The sequence below is a fragment of the Podarcis bocagei genome (assembly GCF_964188305.1).
Source record: "Podarcis bocagei genome assembly, chromosome: 6".
NCBI lineage: Eukaryota > Metazoa > Chordata > Lepidosauria > Squamata > Lacertidae > Podarcis > Podarcis bocagei.
Window position 1 is genome coordinate 11,572,418 of NC_138130.1, and position 21,531 is coordinate 11,593,948.

Here is a 21,531-nt window from a genome sequence, read left to right on the forward strand (position 1 = left end):
AGTTTGATTCAGTGTTGGTCAGCTACCTCATATTTTATGAATGTATTAAAGCTCTTAGATGTTTCAATTATTTTATTGCTTAATGTGTTTGCCACCTTGGGCTCCTTTGGGTGGGGGCAGACTTTAGTAACATGGAACCCTGAGAGAGGACAAAATTTGTCCTCCCCCCTCAATATTATTATTTTTACTATTATTATTAATTGAATTTATATACCGCCCTATACCCTTGGTTTCACAATGATTCCTTTTGGCATTGCTTTTTTACTGGAACTTCTCAGTATTTATAAAGATAAATATAGGTATTATTATTATTATTATTATTATTATTATTATTATTATGCACCTCTTCAATCCAGCGTCCTCTGTGAGGGAACCACTCGTACTGCCCTAAATCCCGCACAGCTTTGGGTGGAATAGAAATGTAATTTAAAACTAACCGCTATTATATTTCCCCAACAAGCTGGCGCCTTAAAAAAAATACCTCAAAATAAATAACGGCTTTTCTTCCCTCAAACTTTGTCCCTCCCCCACCCGCCTCGTCAGCCCTGCCATGAGCACTAACTCGCCCTCAGCACGTGCCCCTTCCCGCCCTTTCTCTTCTTGGCCACGCCAGAACGACGTCTGAACGTGCTTCGGCACCCACCCCTCTCAACCGGACTTCCACGACGCCTTTCCTCACCGAGCGAACGCAGACGTGGGGGGAACCATTTCCCTGCACGGGGGGCGGCGTCTGGCCGTCCCCCCGCCCCCCCTTTCCCAGCTCCTCGCGCGCGCGCGCGCTCCCCTTCCCTCCGCGCAGGCCCAGAGCCCCGCGCGCCGCTCATTAGCCTCTCCCCGCCCTGCTTTGTTCCCATTGTGCGCCTCGCTCGGCCCGGCGGAGGGCGGGGAGGCGAGCGAGCGAGCGAGCGCCGCTGCGCGCCAGGCGCGTCTCCGTCTTGGAGGTGGCAGGCGGGCAGGCGCCGCGTCTGCAGCCTCCTTGGCGGAGGGATGGAGGCTGCTGTGCTGAAGCCCCTCGTGGCCGAGGTGAAGCCGGGCGCCGTCAGCGCCGAGCTGGAGGTGAAGAAGCTGCAGGAGCTGGTGCGCAAGCTGGAGAAGCAGAACGAGCAGCTGCGCAGCCGGGCGGCCGCCACCTCGCCCGCCTCGCCGGGAAGCGCCGCCGCCGCCGGCGCGCTCCTGCTGCTCCCCGCCGCGACCCCCAGCACCTCCCCGACGGCCTGCATGCCCAGCCCGGTGCCCGCGCTCCTGTGCCAAGCCGAGCCCTTCGTCTACTTCAAGCCGTCGCCCCCCGGAGGAGGAGGAGGAGAGGGAGGAAGCTGCCGCCCCGGAGGCCACGAAGCCTCTCCCCCTACGGACACCGTCCTGGATGAAGTGGAGGTGCTGGATCTGCAGGGGGTCGAGTGCTGCGATCCGGAGGACGACGGCGACGACGAGACGTGGTGGGTGCATTTCTAGGCAGGCTCCAGATCCAGACACCCCCCCAACCAGAGTGGGACAACGCAGTCAGATGGGCGGCATATAAATAATAATAAAAATATTATTGCTTCCATCCTCACCGAAGGAAAGGGTTCCCCCGCCCCTGCTCATCGCCTGGGGCCATTCCAAGGAAAGCCCCCTGCTCTCTCCCCAGCTGGCGCTTTTCAAGGCTGCCTTATTAGCATTAACTCCGCAATCCCCCTTGATCCTGTTTCGCAGCGATTTAAATCAGCCTTTTTCACCCCCTTAACGTCTCCTCGGTCATCATTATTAACTCCTTCCCCCGCCAAGGGGGACTCGCTTAGGGGACTCGTATTGTCGCTTCCTTCTTCCCACAAGCCCAGGATTTGCCTCTTTGATCCTGCTTGTTTAGGAATATCCTGCCCTTGCTGCATGCTTAAATTTATGGGGTCCCGTCCCACCCCGAATCCTTCAGAAATGCTTCGGCCTAATGACTAGGGTGTTAAGAATGGAGTTGTTGTCTTCTTGCATTAGGCTGATCAAGTAGATCACGCTCAAAGGCAATGGCATGTTCTCATTTAGTGTGATTTCCAGAGGGGTAAGCCGTTGGTTGCAGCAAAACCAAACAGAGGTCTTCCGACACCTGAGCAAATTTTAGAATGGTTATAAGCTTTCATTGCACCCACGGAAAATCCTTTCCCACCACAAGCCTTTTTGATGTTCATTTAATATAAAATTCCAGGATTTGCTCCTTTTTTTCTTGGTTGAGCACCTTAACGTTTGTTGAGCCGTGCTGCTGAGATACTACATTTAAATGCCGCTCTGCCAGTTTGGAGGAGGGAAACCTGACATGCAAAAAAATGTGGTTTTGTTCAAAGCTTGCATCCAATTAGTTAACCCCCAAAGGCAATCAGTGGGGCTTATTTGATGCATCTTATGAATTAGCATTTTATGCATGTCATAAATGGCAATGAAGATAATGGGGAATGCCTTGAAAACGACGCTTCGTTAGTACTGATGCCTCTGTGGAAGCTTGAGATCCCATTGCTTTGAAAAGATCACAAGGGATTTCAGGACTGTGGTCAGCAACCCTTATCCGCCAGGGCTGCTGCTTGCTCCTGAATGGATGCTTTGTGAAGCGAAGCTGCGAGTAGCTCTGGAAGCAGAATGAAAATGGAGGTAGCACCAGTGATTTATACAGCTGCAGCAAACTGTGTAAAGTGTGACAGTCGAAGTAGCCTGCAAACCGCCCCCTCCCATTGTTAAAAAAATACTGCAGAGATGGTAGCAGCAACCTTCAGTCTTTTCAGACCCTTGTTTTAATTCTTGTCTGCAACAGAAATCCACTCTCATTTTATTTCTTGTTGTTGATTCTTCTTTATCTGTGCTTCTCATTTCTCTCTGGGGCAAGCTATATATTAAACAAAAATGTTTGTATATTCAAATCTTGATGGCTGCTTCTTCCAGGGAAGCGTGGGGGGAGGAATGCTTGAGTATTCCTTCCTTTGCCAGTTTCCTACCACCACAATTTCCCCTCACCCCAAGATGTTGCCTCCCCAGTGGGTTCTGTAATGCATGCTTGCATCTCAAAAATGCATCTGGAACCCTTGCAGGAGTGGGGTGGGGAGAGCTGCAAACAAAGTGTCAGGTGGAAGAAGGGCTAAGTGTGAACATGCATGCTCAATCACAGGCGCAAAACAGCTTATTCACTCAAAATTGCCTCCTTCCAAATCCTCTTTTCTGCTAGAAGAAGCAGCTGTTAGGGTTTAAATACATTCATGTATAATATAGTCCTTTCTGGTAATCTGTCTTTCTCTTCTACTCTGGTCATTCTGCGCTCTCCCTATCAGTTTCCTGCTCCTTTTCTTAAAAATTAAAAAAAAACCAAAATGTTAGTCACTTTGGTGCAACACACCTTGACTCTAGTTGTGACATAGTTGTACATCACAGTTCAACCCACCAGTTGAAGAGTGATGCATTGTAGGATGGAATTGTGTTAATGTTACCTTTTCTTTTAAAAATAAATAAATTCTATGCCACTTTTTCAAAGTACGGAGAATAATACTTCATAATTGTCCCAAGCTTGATGTGCCTCATTTTTTCAAAGTATATAGTATAGAATATATGTCAATGCAAATGATTTCTGTTTGCACACGCACAAAACACACATCTGCTCTTGTGAATGGATGTCAGTCCGCATGAAGCTGAACACATTTAAATCCTACTGATTTTGATAGGAGTGAATGAGGCAGCAGTTGCCTCATTCTCTCTCTGCCCCATTATAATCAGTGGCATTTACATGTATTTAATTCTAACTGGCTCACATCCAGTGTGGTTAATAGATGCATTCATGATTTTTAATTCCAGGGGGCTACATACAATTTTGTAGAGTATGTATCACTGTAACTGGCAAGAGGACTGGTGGAAATCAACTAGGTGCAGTTATATATGAAGACAGAAAGGAGCATTTCCCAAAATTCAATGGGTTGTGTGCTTTCAGTGCTGTAACGTGCCTTGATTTAAGGCTGCATTTCTAAGGTAACTGACCTGCAAATGGACTTGAGTTAGTGGTAACTAAGGAGAGCTCAGATGCACATAAAAATAAAAATCAAGGCTCAGTCATGGAAAATGTGAAGCACATCTGAACATACACAGAGTGTATTTTTCTCACCACCAAGTAATCATAGTTTACTCTTTGTAAATAGGCATGTGGAGCTGTGGCCCTGGTCGCCTGCAGTAAGTAATAATCACCCCTGGCGAGCAGGCAGCAAATATTTTGAAATTTGAAGGTAATTGGTGGTTCTTCCTCACCCCCTGGTGGTTTTCCAGAGATGACTTTCAAGTGGCTGACACATTGCATGCGGAAGGCACCGGGATCAATCATTCCGGTTAACAATTTTCAGATAACAGAACTGGCAAAGACCCTGCAGGACTGCTACCGGTCAGGAATTAAATGGAGCAATGATCCAAGTTCCAGAGGAGAAAGAACAAAGATAACATACTTCTTGCTGGTGGGCTTCCCTGGTGTTTTGGTGGCAGGATGGGAAGGGATTGAGCTATCCTGGGATCTGCTGGATCCTGAACTGCCCCCCCTGACATCACTTGATGACATGGGCTCGATTCCAGTCTGATATGCCAGCTCCAAGTTGCCTTTTCTTTTTTTTATAAAAATTTTATTAAGTTTTCCACAATTATAACAAATATCGCCTAACAAACTAACAAACAGAAACAAAAAACAACAAAATACATCAGAGAAGAAAACAATACACAAATAAAGAATAAGAACAAACTTAGTTCTTTAAAGATCCAACCTTATAAACATATTATTGACTTCCCCTAGTCCCTCCCTTCTGAGTTTCCTTGTATCTGGATGTAACAGCTTTCCAATATCATTATTAAGCAAAAATATTTCCCAAGTTGCCTTTTCTACTGCCTCTCCACCTTTTGTCCTAGCCAGGATGAGAGAGGGTTGTAACAGCTGAAGTCAAAGGGCATTCCTTATTAATACACATACCCTGGATTGGGCTGTAACTGTGGTTACATAGTCAGTTTTTACTTTTACTTTATGGAGGAAAAGAAGAATACAGTGACAATTAAAGGTCAGCAGCTGGGGTCCTGCAACAAGATGTTTCCTTGTGGAGTGCTTCTGTTCGGGAACTTTTTCTCGGTTCGCACTCCCTCTCCTAGTTTTTCTGCCATCTTTCTCTCACTCTCCTCCATACCACCATAACATAAGGTTACCAGACGTCCCCGTTTCCTGGGGACAGTCCCCCGGATTTACAAATCAGTCCCCATACAAAATCCATTGAAGTTGAAAAGTGTCCCCGGATTCATTGGAAAAAATCTGGTAACCTTACCGTAACAGGCATTCAGTTCTCTCTCTTCCCCCTCTTCTGATCGGACCAGAACCGGCCTGGGACTTTTTGCTTCCTGTCATCTCTGACCCACTTCCACCAGACAAAGTGCATTGTGTCACAGGCCAGCCGAGTTGTTTTGGCACTGAAGGCAGAAAAATCCTGCAGGTACCACTTCCCAAGAGTAAAGATGGAATAATAGTTGTTTGCTTACTTAAACAATTAACAGTTTGCTTCCCTTTTGTGGCACTCAAAGCCAGCTAATTGAGATTGCTGACATATCCTGCCTAATATTAAGACCAGCCCCTGGTTCAGTCCTCAGGTGGGCTATTTGTAGATTCACAACTCTCCATTCTGGTTCATGGATGGCAGAGCAGTGAGGTGCTGCACTAGTTCTCTATTAATTTTTTCTACTGATGTGTACGGACAGCTCTCCCCTCAGCCCCTGGGGACATTGGGGGAAAAACAGTTCCTAAGTGTGCACAAGGATGTGATCTATCCAGATCATGAACTGGTTCTTTCTGAACTTGCATATCTATTTTTCTCTGACCTCCTGTTCCTCAGTCCCTTGTTGGCTCCATGCCATTGAGTATTGGTGGAATGTGTTCTTAAGGGGTATTTTAATCCTAAAGTCTGCCTGTATCTCTAATGCATCAGTAAAGTGGTAAGTGCACAGAAAGACTCAAATCAGTATTGGTATATAGATGTTCTTTATTTCTAGCTTAATTAGCAGTGAAGTCTATTAACTTCTATGAGATTCTGGAAATAACTGTGCAAACACCAGCTCATACTTAATAGTAGGCATATTTCAAGGTGATGCGTTATTACAAATAATAACTTGTAACCACCACGCGTTCCCTCTCATGGAGCTGGAGGATGAACAGGTGTTAATTGCAAATTGTTCTAAAGTCGGGAAAGTGTTGAATAAGGAGAAGGATTCTCTGCCACAGCAGAGCTGTCTTTGCTATATTGCTAGGCTAGACCTTGGCTAGGTAATAAGTCCCATTGAACTAAATAAGACTTGCTTCTCAGTAGTCATGCATAGGCTCACACTGTGAAACTCCTGTTTTGATTAAAACTAGTCTCCAAGGGCTGCTATTCTGAATTCTGGTCGGGTTCTGCATTTAGCTCTTGGCATTAAAACTTTGATCTTGAAGACATGTTGGCAGTTGCATATTGCTAACTGTTTGTCCAGAAAACATATCTGTATTTCTTCATTTGAAAACTGAAGCACGGAGATATCTACAGAGGACTCTAGACTGTACTGGCAACTGGCCTGTAGATTTCAGTGAGGCTTGCAGTAGAATAGATCAGTTTTTCCCCCCTGAGATAAATCAAAGGATGCATTGTTTAGAGAGCAATCCTGTTGCAAGCTCCGCTGGGGTGAGTGGATTAGGATCCAGTGGCTCTCCAGCTAAGCCAGGAGGTTCCTGGCACAGCCAGGCCAGCTTAACTCCCACATCCGTGGCTTTTCTGGAGATATGCTGGTGTATTTCTCCCATTCTGGCTCAGCCCAGGACCCACCTTACTGATCTGAGCCTGGTGGATGCTAAGTTGGTGCAAGCTATTATTATTATTATTATTATTATTATTATTATTATTATTATTAGCCACCCATCTGACTGCATTGCCCTAGACACTCAGGGCAGCTTCCAGCAAAATATAGAAACACAATAGAACATCAGGCATTCAAACCTATGGACTTCTATCCTGTGGCTGCAGCTGGAGTTTACTATTAATCTCCTAAGGTAGCCTGCCCCTTCGTTTCCCTCCCACATAATGACCTTCTCAATGTGGGGCATTTGTCTGGGGGGAAGGGGACGACAGAGGATGAAATGGTTGGACAGTTTGTCAAAGCTACCAGCATGAGTTTGACCAAACTGTGGGAGGCAGTGGAAGACAGGAGTGCCTGGCGTACTCTGGTCCGTGGGGTCACGAAGAGTCGGACACGACTAAACAGCAACAATTTCTGATTTCTTTCAGCTTTGTGCATTTATCTTAAAAAAGAAAAGCCAAGCTGTGTATGTGGTTGATTTCTTAAAAATGATTTATGTAAAATAGGATAATATGGTTAGTTATGCATCACTTCTTCTGTTTAACATTTGGCCTTTCAAATTGCTGTGAGGGATGGGCAGTGTCTGTGGGGAGTGGAGGGATAGCCATGGGGGAATGAACCTTGGGGTTAATGGTTGACATCCGTTTGCCTCAGGAGACAGTGAAAGAGTGTGGCTTCAGGGGTGAAGTCAAACCATTGAGTTTCAGCACCAGCTGTGGCTGTAGAGACTGCTACGGGAGAGACATGCTTTGTTGCATCTGGGGCAGATGAAGATGTCTAGTTTTGCTGCTACAGGCGTACCATGACATTTATTCTCGCTCTGCTCCTCCCAACAGTCATTCCTCCTCTGGTCACTGATACACAACCTAACTGATTGTCTCCAGGCACTACAGTAATCTGCAAAGGATTCCCACATTACAATATTAATGTTGCCAGCCTTCATGTCGTGTTTGCAGATGACTCTGCAACACAGAGTTGGTCTGCCAATGAACCTGATTCCTGAAGTCAGCTCCCTGTAGAGTACGTCCTTGGGGGTCCAATTGCATTGCTATAGTCCAGTCTGTAGATTATCAGAGCATGGAGAACAGTGACAATCTCTGTAGCTGGCTAACCAGCTAGAGATGGAAACAGGTGTGCTCAGCCACTGAGCCTGCCCAGTCTCCAGTAAAAGTGTTGGATCCAGTAGCACCCCAAGCTATGAACCTGCTCCATCCAGGGCAGTGTAACCTGCCCAGGAGAAGACATCTTCCTCCTGGACTCAAGAACTTGGAATGCATAACCCCTCTGCCTCTTCAAGATTCCCCTTCAGTTCATTGGCCTGTACCCGGCCCATTACTGCCTCCAAGGAGCAGTCTAGCACTTCAACCTCCTCTCCTTATTCCAATGGATTGGAGAGACAGCTGGGTGTCATCCACATATTACTGATGCCTCATTCCAAATATCCTTATGACAGCTGCCAGTGGAGTTCCAATGTGCGTTCTAGCCTGGCAAGAATGCTCAAGGAGTGTGCAAAACAGGCGCCAGGCAGGAGTTAGGACAGAGATTCCTGGAGGGCCACATTTGACCTTCATTCTTAAAGCGTTAGTGTCGATAGAGTTCACAGTTTTCTTAACTGAAGCCCTTTCCTTCATTTTTTGTAACACCCAGTTGTATGGTTCATGGAAAAGGGGAATCTTCCTCTGAACCCACCCACCTACCCCAAAACCACCCTACAACAAGATGGCAGGATAGAGTTGACTTTAATCTAGGGTGGCAAAATCACAATTCGATTGAGAGGTGATGTGATATTTGATGGGCTTTCACATGGATGGAGCAAATTTGTGTGTGTGTGTGTGTGTGTGTGTGTGTGTGTATATATATATATATGTAGGTTTTGGTGTCTTCGGGTGTCTTCCCGTGTAAGAGTTGGGGTGTCTAGGCGACGTTTCGACGAGGTCTCACTCGTCATCTTCAGGCTGGTGCTTTCGGCTTCTTGTTACTAGAACAGGCTCCAGCCTGAAGATGACGAGTGAGACCTCGTCGAAACGTCGCCTAGACACCCCAACTCTTACACGGGAAGACACCCGAAGACACCAAAACCTACATTCCTGTACCCGTGAAAATCTACGAAAGCAAATATATATATATATATATATATATATATATATATATATATATATATATATATATATATATATATTGCTTCAGAAAGTAGGACCCAAACCAACAGGTCCAGTTTACAAGGAAAGAGGATTTCCACCAAATGTTAGGAGAAACTTCCTGGGGTACAAGTTGTTCAACCATGCAATAGATTGTCTTCAGAAGATGGTAGACTCTTACGCATTAGAGGTTTTTGAAGTAGAGGCCTTGGCCTCTGACAGGGGTGCTGTAGAAGTGGAATTACCTGCATGGGGGTTAAATTAGATGACATTTCCCTTCTAGCCATGTGATTCTTTAACCTCTCTGAGTTAAAATTGGCTGCAGCTCCCTGTCTAGTATATACTTGGACATGAACCTGGGCTTATGGCCATGTGGTAATCTGTACAAAGACTCTTGATGAGTGCTTAACTTGTTTTTGTCTGAGTTAAGGGTGCTTAACTTTCTCTGGATGGCACCCAAGGTATTAAAAAGCTTCTGTCTGCTTACCTATATTGAAATCCTTAACAAACAACTCTTCACTCGGAAGAATATGACGAGAGGAGCTATTATTAGATGTTGAATATGCCCCTTCACACTCCAGATGCACATCTCAGGCTTACTGTTCTTCAGTTAGCGAGACTCGCGATATGCACTCTGAAAAGGGTAGCAGTCGCAGATAGGGGACCAAAAGGTAAGTACAGAATTGTGTTTCCAGTAAATTGCACAAATAGGGAATTAACATCTAGAATGGAGTTCAGTATTCTAGAATTTTCTGAACTCTCAGATTATACCAACATGTTTTATGTGCTTAGCCGAAAACTGGATTTCACTGTGGCTCAACCATCCTTCCCAACCCTGGTGCCCTGTAGATGACATTGTACTCCACTCCCAGACAGCCTCAGACAGCATGGCCAATGGTTGGAGATGATGGGAGTTCTAACAACATCTGGAAGGTACCATGTTGGGGAAGGGTTGGTTTAACTTTATGTACGTGACCACTAAATAGGACTGTAGTTTTTTCTGAAAGCTATTTACTTTAGATACAGTTCTGGACCTATTTGAGGTTTTTCCTTCAAGGCTGTACACTCCAAACATAGTAATTATAAACCAATTAGAATGAGAGTACATTTTAAAAAAAATATTTATTATTAATCTCAATTTGAGATATGCCCCCGTCTCTGCTTTTGTAGTGCTGTACATCTTCCGTTAGAAGCATCAAATTTATGTGCTGTGCTAAAGCTTTTCTTTGATTCTATTTAGGTTGTATGTTGCACCAACAAAGAGCATCGTACCCCAAGAAAAATCACTGACCCCTTTGCAGTGGTGTCGCCATGTTCTAGATAATCCAAGCCCTGAGATGGAAGCTGCAAAACGCTCTCTCTGCTTCAGGTTGGAACAAGGTAGCTTTGGGTTTTTTATTCATTGTGTTTCCATTGCTTTCTCAGAGAATCTGTTCCTACTGGTTTTAGGCTGGTCCAGTTGAGTTGTCTGTGTGCAAGGTGTTCTGTATTTCTGTGGCCTACACATTGAAAACCGCGGAAGTAGGGATGTTTGAAACCAAGTGCTGTTTTTCTTCAGGGCTTTCTGCCCCATAGTCTCAAATATTTATGGGAGCTCTGCAGTGTCCCAGATTTCCTTGTTTGAGGATTTATGTCCTAAAATCAGATGCACATCTAAATAAGGATGTGCTTCTTTGCTTTCAGTGTGATGTACATTTGCATGTACACCTCTGTTCTTATACCCTCAATGAGCTTGTACATGAGTGTCTGGATTCAGACACCAGCTGCCCACCACCCAGACACCCCCGCCTTGCTGAAAGTAAATTGTGGAGAATGTGGGTTTATCATAAATGCACTGACAAAGCTACAACATTGTATTGATTTTTTTTACTGCTGACTTTGTATATGTTTTAATTTGATTCCCCTTGTTGAATTGGTATCTGTTTTTTAAAGAAAGGGTTTCTTTGGTGGGGATGGTAAATTACCCTAAAAAGTAGAATATAGATAATTTTAATAAAAATAAATGCACATGTTGGACTATCAGAATATCCCTAGCATGTGTGTGTGTGTGTGTCTGTGTGTGTGATATCATGTGTCACCATCATAAAGAAATGCTGGTACCGAAAATGTCAGTGGGTTTATTAATTGTTTTGTGGTGGTGCTTTTAAAAATGAAAACTGCTAAACCCTATTATTTACAGCCTATACATATCTGCTCAGAAGTAAGCCTCACTGAGTTAAGTAAGACTTATTCACAGGTAAGTGTATACAGGATTGCAACTGTAGTCGCGTCCAACACTAAAAGAGCTAAACAAATTTAAAGCCATAACTCTTCATAAAACAAGAGTTCATTAAGTAAAACTGGCCAGATTTCCCGACAGAAAGAATCTTTATAATGAATTGGAGATCAGTTCACTTTCAAAATTCCCTGTGATACTTGTGAGATGATCTCTCGTTTATCATTTCCTTTGTTTTTCTGGAGCATCTGAGAGAGTTGTTCCAAACCTATTATATGCATTAATAACACTCAAGAGTTTCTGTTTCCCCATGTCATGTTTATTTCCACAGTCTGTGTTTTACTTTGGCCTCAGGATGCTGAGGTTTCAGAAGCAAATGAGGGATGAACACATGTTAATCTCTTGAGAACTTGTTTTTAAGAAAGGGGGAAATGCTCCATTCAAGTGCTTGCTTTTGTTACTGAAAGTATATTCTGGCATGAAACTTGCCAAATACTTGGCTTTGTGTGTGTGAGCATGATAGTATCTTAATTTTATTCTGCAATGGCCCAGTGAACTGAGCACATGGAGGAGTCTGGGCTCCTTCAGGCTGGTGGCTTTTCTCTTCTTGGCAAATATATTCTGCAGTGTGTCATTCATAAAATAATAGCGCATTCGTAGTGGAGTTATACTGCATTCTCTTAGTTGTTCTACAGTGCTTCCCTAATGCCTCTGGTGGGGCACTCTTTTGCTATAATGTGCAATGAAAGGAGAACAATGCATACACCCCAGCCCAATCCTGGACATTTATGGTCTGAAACAGTACAGAATTTTAGCAGGAATCAACAGGATGTGCCCCAATTTGGAAACTAAGCCGTACGTCTGCCCCAAACCTGCAGCAGACATGGAACAGAATTGAAAGCAGGATTGCACAGAACAGCTCCAACACCATCATGAGCACAAACGATAACGAATAAAAAGGAATGCCTGGTGCTTTCATTGCACAAACCCAAATTTCTGTTATGTGATTGAATCCCTCTTGCAAAAATACTGACAGTTTGGAGGTGGCTATAAGCAAGAAGCATGTACCACTACAGTGTTTGTGAGAGTGCCATTTTCCCTGTGATATCTGTCGCACAAGACAATTGTTGAGCCATTTCAGGAACTCTTGGGTCGCAGCTCCATGTCCTTTGAAAGCGCACCTTGTCCTTTGTGTATCTATCCGTAGCAAGGCAATATCTTGTCTGATACCTGCCAGCCACCCTTTCTTTCTAAGCAGTGACTGAGCTGACAGTATACGTCTGCTGTGAGGGAAGCTATAGTGTGTAGGTTTAAAACCTCACACGGGGGTCTAGGTTGAATGCTATGTGCAGAAGGGTTTAAGTGGGGAGAAGGTCCCAGAGTTGGAGGTTTCAGGAATAAGGACCTCCAGGGCAGCTGCAGCAGAATAGATTGAGCAGTACTGAGAAATAAGGGCCCGTAGGAAGTAGATAACTGAGAAGCAGAATGGCAAGCTAGTGAGAAGAAACACTATGTACCGTCTGGGGGCGGGGGGAAGATTGAAGAGTCATGCAAGCTCTGGAGGTACGGAATTTCAACATATTGATTTGAGATAATCACCAAGACATTTGGCTGCAGGTCTCTGCTGCATTTGGTTCCTCTGACAAAAATGTTCTTTGGAAAAGGCAGCTATGAGGTTACATAACGCGGGCATTTTCGGCCACACTAAGCAAACGGCAAAAGTTGGAAGAGGAGAGTATCATGAAGGAACTTACCGGGCATATTTGGAAGTCCTCTCGGTCATCGTTAGTTGATGGTTTGCATCAGCCTACCTAGACTCTTCTTTCTGCACCTTCTGTCTGAAACTACAGTTTTTGGAGAACCAAATGCAATGCAGAAATAAATGGAGGTGCTGTAGCTCAGTGGTAGAACACATGCAAGATCCAAGTTCAGCCTCTGGTGTCTCCACGTAATGAGCAGGTAGTAGATGATGGAAGAGACTTCTGGACACCCTGAAGGACTTTTTCCTAACCAAGTGGACAATAGTGGGTCAAGACAGACAAATAGGCGGACCTGGTGTGAGGCAGTAGTCTAATGTTCTTACAATTATAAGGACATGTTTCCATTCCTATTCTGTGACTTATTTTTACTGATCGATAGTTTATTTCATTATTTCTGCATAGCAGGGGTTGGACTGGGTGACCCTAGGGGGTCCGTTCCAACTTCTCAAATCTGTGATTCACATTCTTACTGTGTTTCACTGAGTTTTTGTGCAGAGGTTTCATAACCATGGCAATGGTTTCATCGGCTGTCTCGCTAGCAACAACAACAACAAGCCATCAGCACAAATCCATATTTCAGCTGCTTCACACGCATTTACAGTCTCTTTCTATATATCACTGTCTCTAATTGCTCTCGGGTATGGCTTGTTGTTTCTCCTCTTCTGCTTCCTCATTCAAAAGATGCACCCAGGAAAGTGCCAGTAAGAAACAGCCCTCGGGACTAACATGCCCTTGACAAGTCAGTGCTAATTTTATCAGGAGGGGGAGGTGGAATAAATTCTGCAAGTCATGTTCCCCAGATTGTGCTTTCCGCACACCTTTTCCATCTGCTGGACTGGCAACTGAAGAAAATAGTAGTCCTTCTCAGGAGGCCAGATTTCTGGCCCCTAATCATAGTAGAACGATGGGTCTGCCATATGGTAAACTCCAGCTGTTGTGAGGTTGCTTATTTGCGTGAAGTTGTTGCCCTGTCATTTGTCGTCCCACCCTCTGGACTCTTGTTCAGAGGTGGTCCAGACTCAGTTCATCCAAATATCATGATTGACTGCATGGAAAAAGTGGATGGGAGGGGATCTCTCTTGGAACACTAGAGCTTGTGAACATGCAGTGAAGCTGAGTGTTGGAAGATTCAGAACAGGTAAAATAAATCACTATGTCGCACCTAGTTAAACTATGGAACTCCCTCCTGCAGGAAGCAGCAACGGCCACCAACTTGGATGACTTTAAAAGAGGATTCGGTCATGGAGGACGATGCTATCGGTCACTACTTGCCATGAAGGCTATGCTCTTCCTCCACAGTCGGAGGCAGTAATGCTTGTGGTGATGATGATAAGATTTATATACCACCCTTCATCAAAAGATCTCAGGGCAGTTCACAAGAAAAAAATATATAATTTAGTTGATCAGTGAAGGGGTATAAAAAAAATAAAATTTGCCCAATTGCCTAACAATTTGAGCAACTTAGAGGAAAATTCTAGGACAAATGGAAAGAAAATAAATTATCCTTATATAGGTTTCCATTTTCAAACAAGAACCCATAATTCGTTCTTTTTTAAAGGAAAGTATAGCACGTACACACATACAAAAAGAGCACACAGTTGTTGGAGACTGTGGGTGCTTTTGTGCTTGCAGGCTTCCCAGAGGCCACCATGTTTGGCCACCATGAAAACAGGACGTTGGACTATATGAGCCATTGGCCTGATACAGCAGGCTTTCCTTATGTTCTTATGTGACATGCATACGGGCTTTAGGGAATCGTGTGACTTGTGTTTCCTTTGAGAAACGACTCTTCTATAAGAGCTAGATCATACCAGACACGGTAGGAAAGGCTCTTGATCTGTTTTCTCTTGTTTCTGTCTGGCCCAAGTGCCTCTGTAAGTTATATTTTCATTTTTTAAGCCTCCACGCTTGAGCTGCACCATCACTTCTCATCAAATGTTGACTTAGTAGAAGTTGGTGCAGCAAGGTTTTCCGTGCCTCTTGAACAGTGCTTACTCTTTGAGGGGAACGGTTGTTTTTGCATTTGCCCTTTTGCTGTATATGTGGGGGGGGCACATTGTGGAAATATGGTTTTGCCTTTAACCCTTATGATTATATTTTGTTCTTGCAAGGAAGAAATGGTTCATATTCTGAAAGGTTTAGATCAGGCTTCCTCAAACTGGGCCCTCCAGATGTTTTTTGCCCACAACTCCCATGATCCTTAGCTAGCAGGACCAGTGGTCAGGGAAGATGGAATTGTAGTCTCAAAACATCTGGAGGGCCAAGTTTGAGGAAGCCTGGCTTAGATAATGGGCACCTTCCTTATAAGTTCAGAACACACTTTCGCGTAAAACCATGGCAAGTAGTCTAAAACCTGTGGTTGTGGCGTACTGTGACCCAGTTAAAATGTCATTTGAAACCATGGGGTTTTTTTGTTTTGGACTGAGGAACTTGTGGTCTTGCAGGTGTTGTTGATCTCCAAGTCCCATTATCCCTCTTTGGGGCTGATAGGAGTTGGAATCCAACAACATTTGGACAGCTACATGTTCTTCATCCCTAGCTTAGCTAACTCAATATTGAACCCAAGCTTGCCTACAAACCATGGTTTGTTTGAGGCCTAAAAACCAGGATGTGAAACCATGGTTTGAAGCTAGTGCAAAATACTGCTTGCAAACACTATCTTTACCTGGAACAAAGTTAACAGTGCAACGTTGTCCAGAGCACAACCTTTATTACTCAGTGCTTACAGTTTCACACCTTGTTATTTACTCTGCACCCCACAAATGGGACATCTGCATCTCAGCAACTCAGTGTTTTCTCTACCATGGGAAAAAACACTTGCGAATGTCCATCATTTCACCAATAGCTGTTCTGGGCATCCCATTGATCAATCAGGTATAAAGCACAGAGCTTGTTCACCCTGTCTGCCACACCTCTTTAGCCAATCAAGCCCTGCCCAAAAGTGTGAAGCGAGCAAAGAACCATTCTATCACAAGCACCTGGAGATCTCGGGATTTCTGGGAGGTCCACACTCCACGACTTCATATGATCTGGGCAACTGTTGGAATTTCTGCCTGTCTTCAGGCCACTTCCTTTTCAGACTCCATTTGCACATTTAAACAATCTTGTCTCCCCCCAAAGAATCTTGGAAACTGTAGTCATAACTATAAGGGTGCTGAGAATTACTAGGTGGCCCCACTATTCCACTCTTAGAGCTACAATGTGCAGAGTGGTTTAACAGTTAATCCATCTCCCCCAGGGTACTCTGGGAATTGTAGTTCTGTGAGGGGAATAGGGGTCTCATAAAAAGCTCCCAGCACGCTTCGCAAACTGCAGTGCCCAGGATTCTTAGGTGGTTAAAGTTGGGCTTAAGTGCTGAACTGAGTCTGAGATAGGTGCCTTCACAGAACTTGAGTAGCATTGGTGAACAGAGGGATCCTTGTTATCAAAGCAGAGAGGTTGACACCTTTCGGCATGGATATCTAGCACATGGGCCAATCTAATTGTTTGGGGCTGCAAACTTCTTATCATGTAAAACTAGCGATCTGGCATGTGTGTGTCTGTGTGTTTCTGAGCTGACAGTCCGCCAAATCATTCCAGTTGCATTTATAAGGATGAGAATAGGTGAGCACTGTTTCCCCACTTTCTGTGCCAAGGAAGGATGGGTCTTGCCCCTCTCTGAAGAACAGCTGATGGCTCTAGAGTATATTTTCACCTCTCATCCATTTCCTTAGTGACAAACGTGGTGTTCTTGGTGTGGTTCTTAAGAGTCACAGCTGCAATAACAGTAGCTTTGTTCAGGACAAGTCTTGTCACAGGAGTTATTGTGCAAAATAATGAATGCAGCTTACACTTGCGTTGTTGACTGCATCTGTGGGTGAGAGCATGCAGGCCATTAATTGGCCTTGGCAAATGACCACGCTGTTACAAAACTGTCTTGCGTTTAAAAGGAGAATCACAAAGGCCTTTTAACGTCTGCCTCCTTTTGCTGGTTTATAATGGGAAGTACAAAACGTTGCCAGTGGTATTAAAATCACAGGTATACTGTAGCTTTTGCTTCCTTCGGGTTTTCTTCTAAGGTGGCAGCTGCCTGCTTGTTCCTAAAATATATTTTGCATTTGTGGAAAATTCATTTAGTCATTAAAGCTCATGATTTAATAGACCGGGCTTGATTTTGGCAAAGGAGGCCTCTGTAACTTGTGATCAAGTCTTAAAAACAGGAGGCCTGGCTGGGATGCCATTCATTGCTAATGTGCTTTGTTCAGCATGATGGGTCTTGACGTGCGTAGATTGTAGACCCAAGTGGCGCCCAATACTACAGTGATCATGTGTCTCATATACAGGATTGCTGCATCAAAGCTTAAAAAACAAGGAACTCCATAGAGCTGCGTTGTCTGTGGTTCATTGAGTGCAATGTATTGACAGTGGCAATGCCCAGTGTATTCTGGGATGTCTGCTGCCCTGGAATGAGGTGGGACTTAAAGGAAAGCGTGCCCATTTAAAATATTGGTACCCAAATGATATGAGATTGACACTCTTGGACATCACTTAACTTTCAGTGGCAAGTCCTAGGAGTCTTCTAGAGCATGTTAACATTAGATGCGTGGGGTTGACCCTATTGTTTTAATTAACAGTACATTCAACTACTTTTAAATCTGAATTTTAAATTTTCAAATTTTGCTTGAAGTGCTATCAGGTTCGCTAATATGGAAGATACATTTTTTTTTAATTAAAAAAAAAGTTGTAAGACTCAGATTCTCACACCTGGGATGTTACATCTCTCTTTGGATTTCATATTAATATTTTGTTGCTCAACAACAGCTGTAATGCAGTTAATGGCAGGTTGTGGTAATGCTGTCACAGAGCATGATATGTGAAGGGGTGTGTGATTTGTATGACATTTTGAACTTCTAGAAGTGTCTGGAGGAGTAGAGAATAGGGATGTTCCCTGCTTTTCTTTCCTTTATTTTGTTACATTTTAATCTCGCTGTTCCTCCCCAGAGTAGTATACCTGGTTCTTCAACCCTTGTCTCCCTGGTCCTAGCCTGACGCTGTAACCATTATACCACACTAGTTAGCTTTCTTAGATACATAGAGAAATTTTATTCTACTTTTAAGAAACCTATTCTGAATATCATTTTCTGTATATGTAAAAATTCCTTAAGCCTTGCCCTGGATGTGGCTGTGAGATTACTGAGGCTTTCTGATGTTGCATATTTGATAGATATGGGAGAGATGTCTACTTCAGAGTGTGCAGATATGCATTAAATATATTCATGCTTATGTAACTTGGAATTTCATGTTGTTAAAAGGAAGAAATATTTGTGTCTGATGGCTTAAAAGCTTATGAAGGGGATTAAGTTTGTTTTTAGCACTTGATGAGGGAGCCTGTACTTTACTGTGTGCCCTGTAGCTTAACTCTCAGTTCAGTTATGTCCCAATTAACCACACCCAGTAATGTTTTGTACAAATAAATGTCATATGTATTATCTGTTACACCATATACTTAAAGAAAATCAAGACAATGATCCGGCTTTACTAATTCAATTTATTACTCTCCTTTCAACCAAGGTGCCAGGGTGGGCTACAACAATTTAAAATGCAATATTAAAGCAATTTAATGAAATATTGAGTTAAAATCTGTTCTACAACAATACCTTGTCAAGATACTAGAAACAAATACAGTGAGCTCAGCATCTGTTCTGTAGCATTTACTATTTCAGTAAAGGAAAGAGCAGTTCCCATTTGTAATAAACTTAATTAATTGCTTGCCAATTTTGTCCATTTCTGGCTCTACTATGTACAATAACATGATTTTGTCCATTATCAAAATCTTTTCACAATCTCTTACTTTCTTTATATACAAACTTGCATTAGCATTTTTAAATGTTTGAAATACTTGAAATCTTGTCTCTTAAGCCTTGAGATAGCTGACATAATCAATAGCGCTGTGTACTGGGAGAGGCAAAAAATTAGAAACATTGCGCTCTAAATCTGTTTCTGGAGATTCACATCCTGTCTTTAATAACCTTTATTTATTTTGTCTTTGAACACCTGCTGTTTTCTCTCTCTTGTCTACTGCAGCTGAAACTGCAATCGTATCTACACTTACCTGGGGCTAGGTTGTGTTTAATAGGACTTAGCTTCTGAGCAGATGTGTGTAGATTGGTGCTGTTAAGCTTTTTATGCCTAGCTTGCTAATGGATAAGAGTCTGCTCCAAATATAACCTCATCTCTTCCTTTACCATGTCTGTTAACAGCTAGTCGATGGCGGAGTCTCTTCTCTACGTCTGTCTCCTTGGCTTTCCCCTATAGCCCTGTTGCAAGGCTCACTCCATATAGCAATGGCTTTAACACTCCTGCCTTCTCTAAAACCTTCAATAAAGCAATATTAACACCTGAAAGAACAGGTAATGCTTGCTTTCTTACTAACATAGCACTGTAATAAGGGCTAACTAGTTCCTCTTGACTTTGGTTCAGTATTGAGATACGTATGTAGCTTTGAGAGGCCAAACTAAGCATGACGGGGGAGCTATGGAATATACTTTTGCTGCCGTTCTTCTCTGTGCTCCACTGCTTGAAACAGGGCTGCTGGCAATACTAAGAATGGAGTGGCGACTACTGAAGGTCAAGAGCAGGTTTTCCCAAACTTGGGTCTCCAGCTGTTTTTGGACTACAACACCCATCATCCCCAGCAGTACCCGTGGTCAGGGATGATGGGGATTGTACAGCTGGAGACCCAAGTTTGGGAAACACTAGTCAAGAGCGTCTGGAAAAGGCCTCCGAGTACTTGAGTTGGTCCTTCCTGCTTATCCCTGATCTTGACTCAGATTTATGGAGCAACAGGGGTAAGCGGGTAAAGGGACCCCTGACCATTAGGTCCAGTCGTGGCCAACTCTGGGGTTGCGGCGCTCATCTCGCTTTATTGGCCAAGGGAGCCGGCGTACAGCTTCTGGGTCATGTGGCCAGCATGACTAAGCCGCTTCTGGCGAACCAGAGCAGGGCACGGAAACGCCGTTTACCTTCCCGCTGGAGCGGTACCTATTTATCTACTTGCACTTTGACGTGCTTTCGAACTGCTAGGTTGGCAGGAGCCCAGGAAGCTGCTATTTTGACATCCCCGCACTGCTTCACAGTGTCTCTTTGTTGAGGGAACCAAAATGGCAGGTGGCTTGCAAATACCTTGGCTAGCCTATGCCACTGATGGGTTGGGACACTGGATAGTACTCTGGGACCTCTCCACCTACAGCCTGCCTTGATTCGAAGCAGCTTTTGGCCCATCCCAGCTCTGAATGCAGACATTGGGGGACAGGTGGAAATATGGGGGGGGGGGTGGAGAATATTGAAGTAAGGAAGAAGAGCCTTCGTGCCTGCACTGCTTTTCACATTCAGAAAAAAATTACCCATTTCTTCACGGTGTATGTGAATGAGGGAAACACGAGTATAAACTCATATGGTTGTCCCCATTGCATCTAGTTTGGTCCTACAGGACTGGGGCCAATGCCATGACCTAGACTTAAAATTCTGCTTCGTGGATACATTTCCTTTCATTCTCTTACTTTTGTCTTCATGTTGTTTCCCAAAGAACAGAAAATTCTTACTATTCCTTCCTCCCACCCATCCACACAGGATGCACCCTGGAGAACACGGACAGCTTCTGCTTCCATGTTACATTGAACAATGGGGTCCCCCACTCTGCTGTTATTTAGAGTTACAGTGGTGCCCCGCAAGACGAACGCCTCGCGAGACAAAAAACTCGCAAAACGAAAGGTTTTTTCGTTTTCGAGTTGCCTCGCAAGACGAATTTCCCTATGGGCTTGCTTCGCAAAACGAAGCTTGCCCCGCATGCTCCGGGGACAGCGGGAAGCGCAGCGCGTCTTCCCCGCTGTCCCCGGACCTCTTTTGAAGCAAGGGGCGGCAAGGGGGAGAAGCGATCTTCTCCTCTCCGCCCCTTGCTTCAAAAGAGGGGACAGAGCGGCGCTTCCCCTCTGTCCCCGGACGGTCTCCATAGGAACGCATTGATTGATTTTCAGTGCATTCCTATGGGAAACTGTGCTTCGCAAGATGAAAAACTCGCAAGAAGAAAAAACTTGCGGAACGAATTAATTTTGTCTTGCGAGGCACCACTGTACTGTGATCTGCTCTAGCCCATGGCCTGTGGAAACATCAGGCTGTGACAGTAGGGCCAGCACCTACACTACTAAGCAATGGCAATAATGTGGGTCTGGCCTGTGTATGTTTGGGGCCACCAGAAGGAGAGACATCAGTAAATTAAGGGTTGCATTTAAGGGATGTACGAAGATACTGATCTGTCTGGAAGAAAAGAAGAAAGGCAGACATTCATAGGTTCTCTTTCTTCAGATGCTGCGTTTCAGATTTACCTACATAAGGGCGAAAAGCATTGGGAAAATAATAATCTGGGCCTTCCAGGAATTCCAAATTCACACCAGAATTTGCATTGAGACTTTTGTTTTTGTTTATTAATGTTTGAAATTGTACACTTGAACCCACTAGTCTTCCCTCTACTGTAGATTCATGCTGCAGAATTGCTTCTTTTCCATACTAACGGGAACAACAAAGTACAGTACTCTTTTAA

At 44.1% G+C, this 21,531-nt stretch overlaps 1 protein-coding gene across 3 annotated transcripts in view; it reads left to right on the forward strand.

Annotated features, from left to right (window-relative positions):
• Positions 1-918: 918 nt before the first annotated feature.
• The window catches only part of SLAIN1 (SLAIN motif family member 1), a 35,314-nt gene continuing 14,701 nt past the window's right edge, over positions 919-21,531 (forward strand). Inside the window, exons 1-3 of one of the 3 annotated variants that reach the window (XM_081198430.1) lie at positions 920-1,436; positions 10,222-10,361; positions 19,196-19,345. In XM_081198430.1, coding sequence (XP_081054556.1) covers positions 988-1,436; positions 10,222-10,361; positions 19,196-19,345 — 739 coding nt within the window. In that variant the 5' untranslated portion in view covers positions 920-987. Of the gene's footprint in view, positions 1,437-10,221; positions 10,362-19,195; positions 19,346-21,531 lie in introns of all 3 variants that reach the window. The other 2 variants (XM_081198432.1, XM_081198431.1) reach the window with 2 other exon arrangements.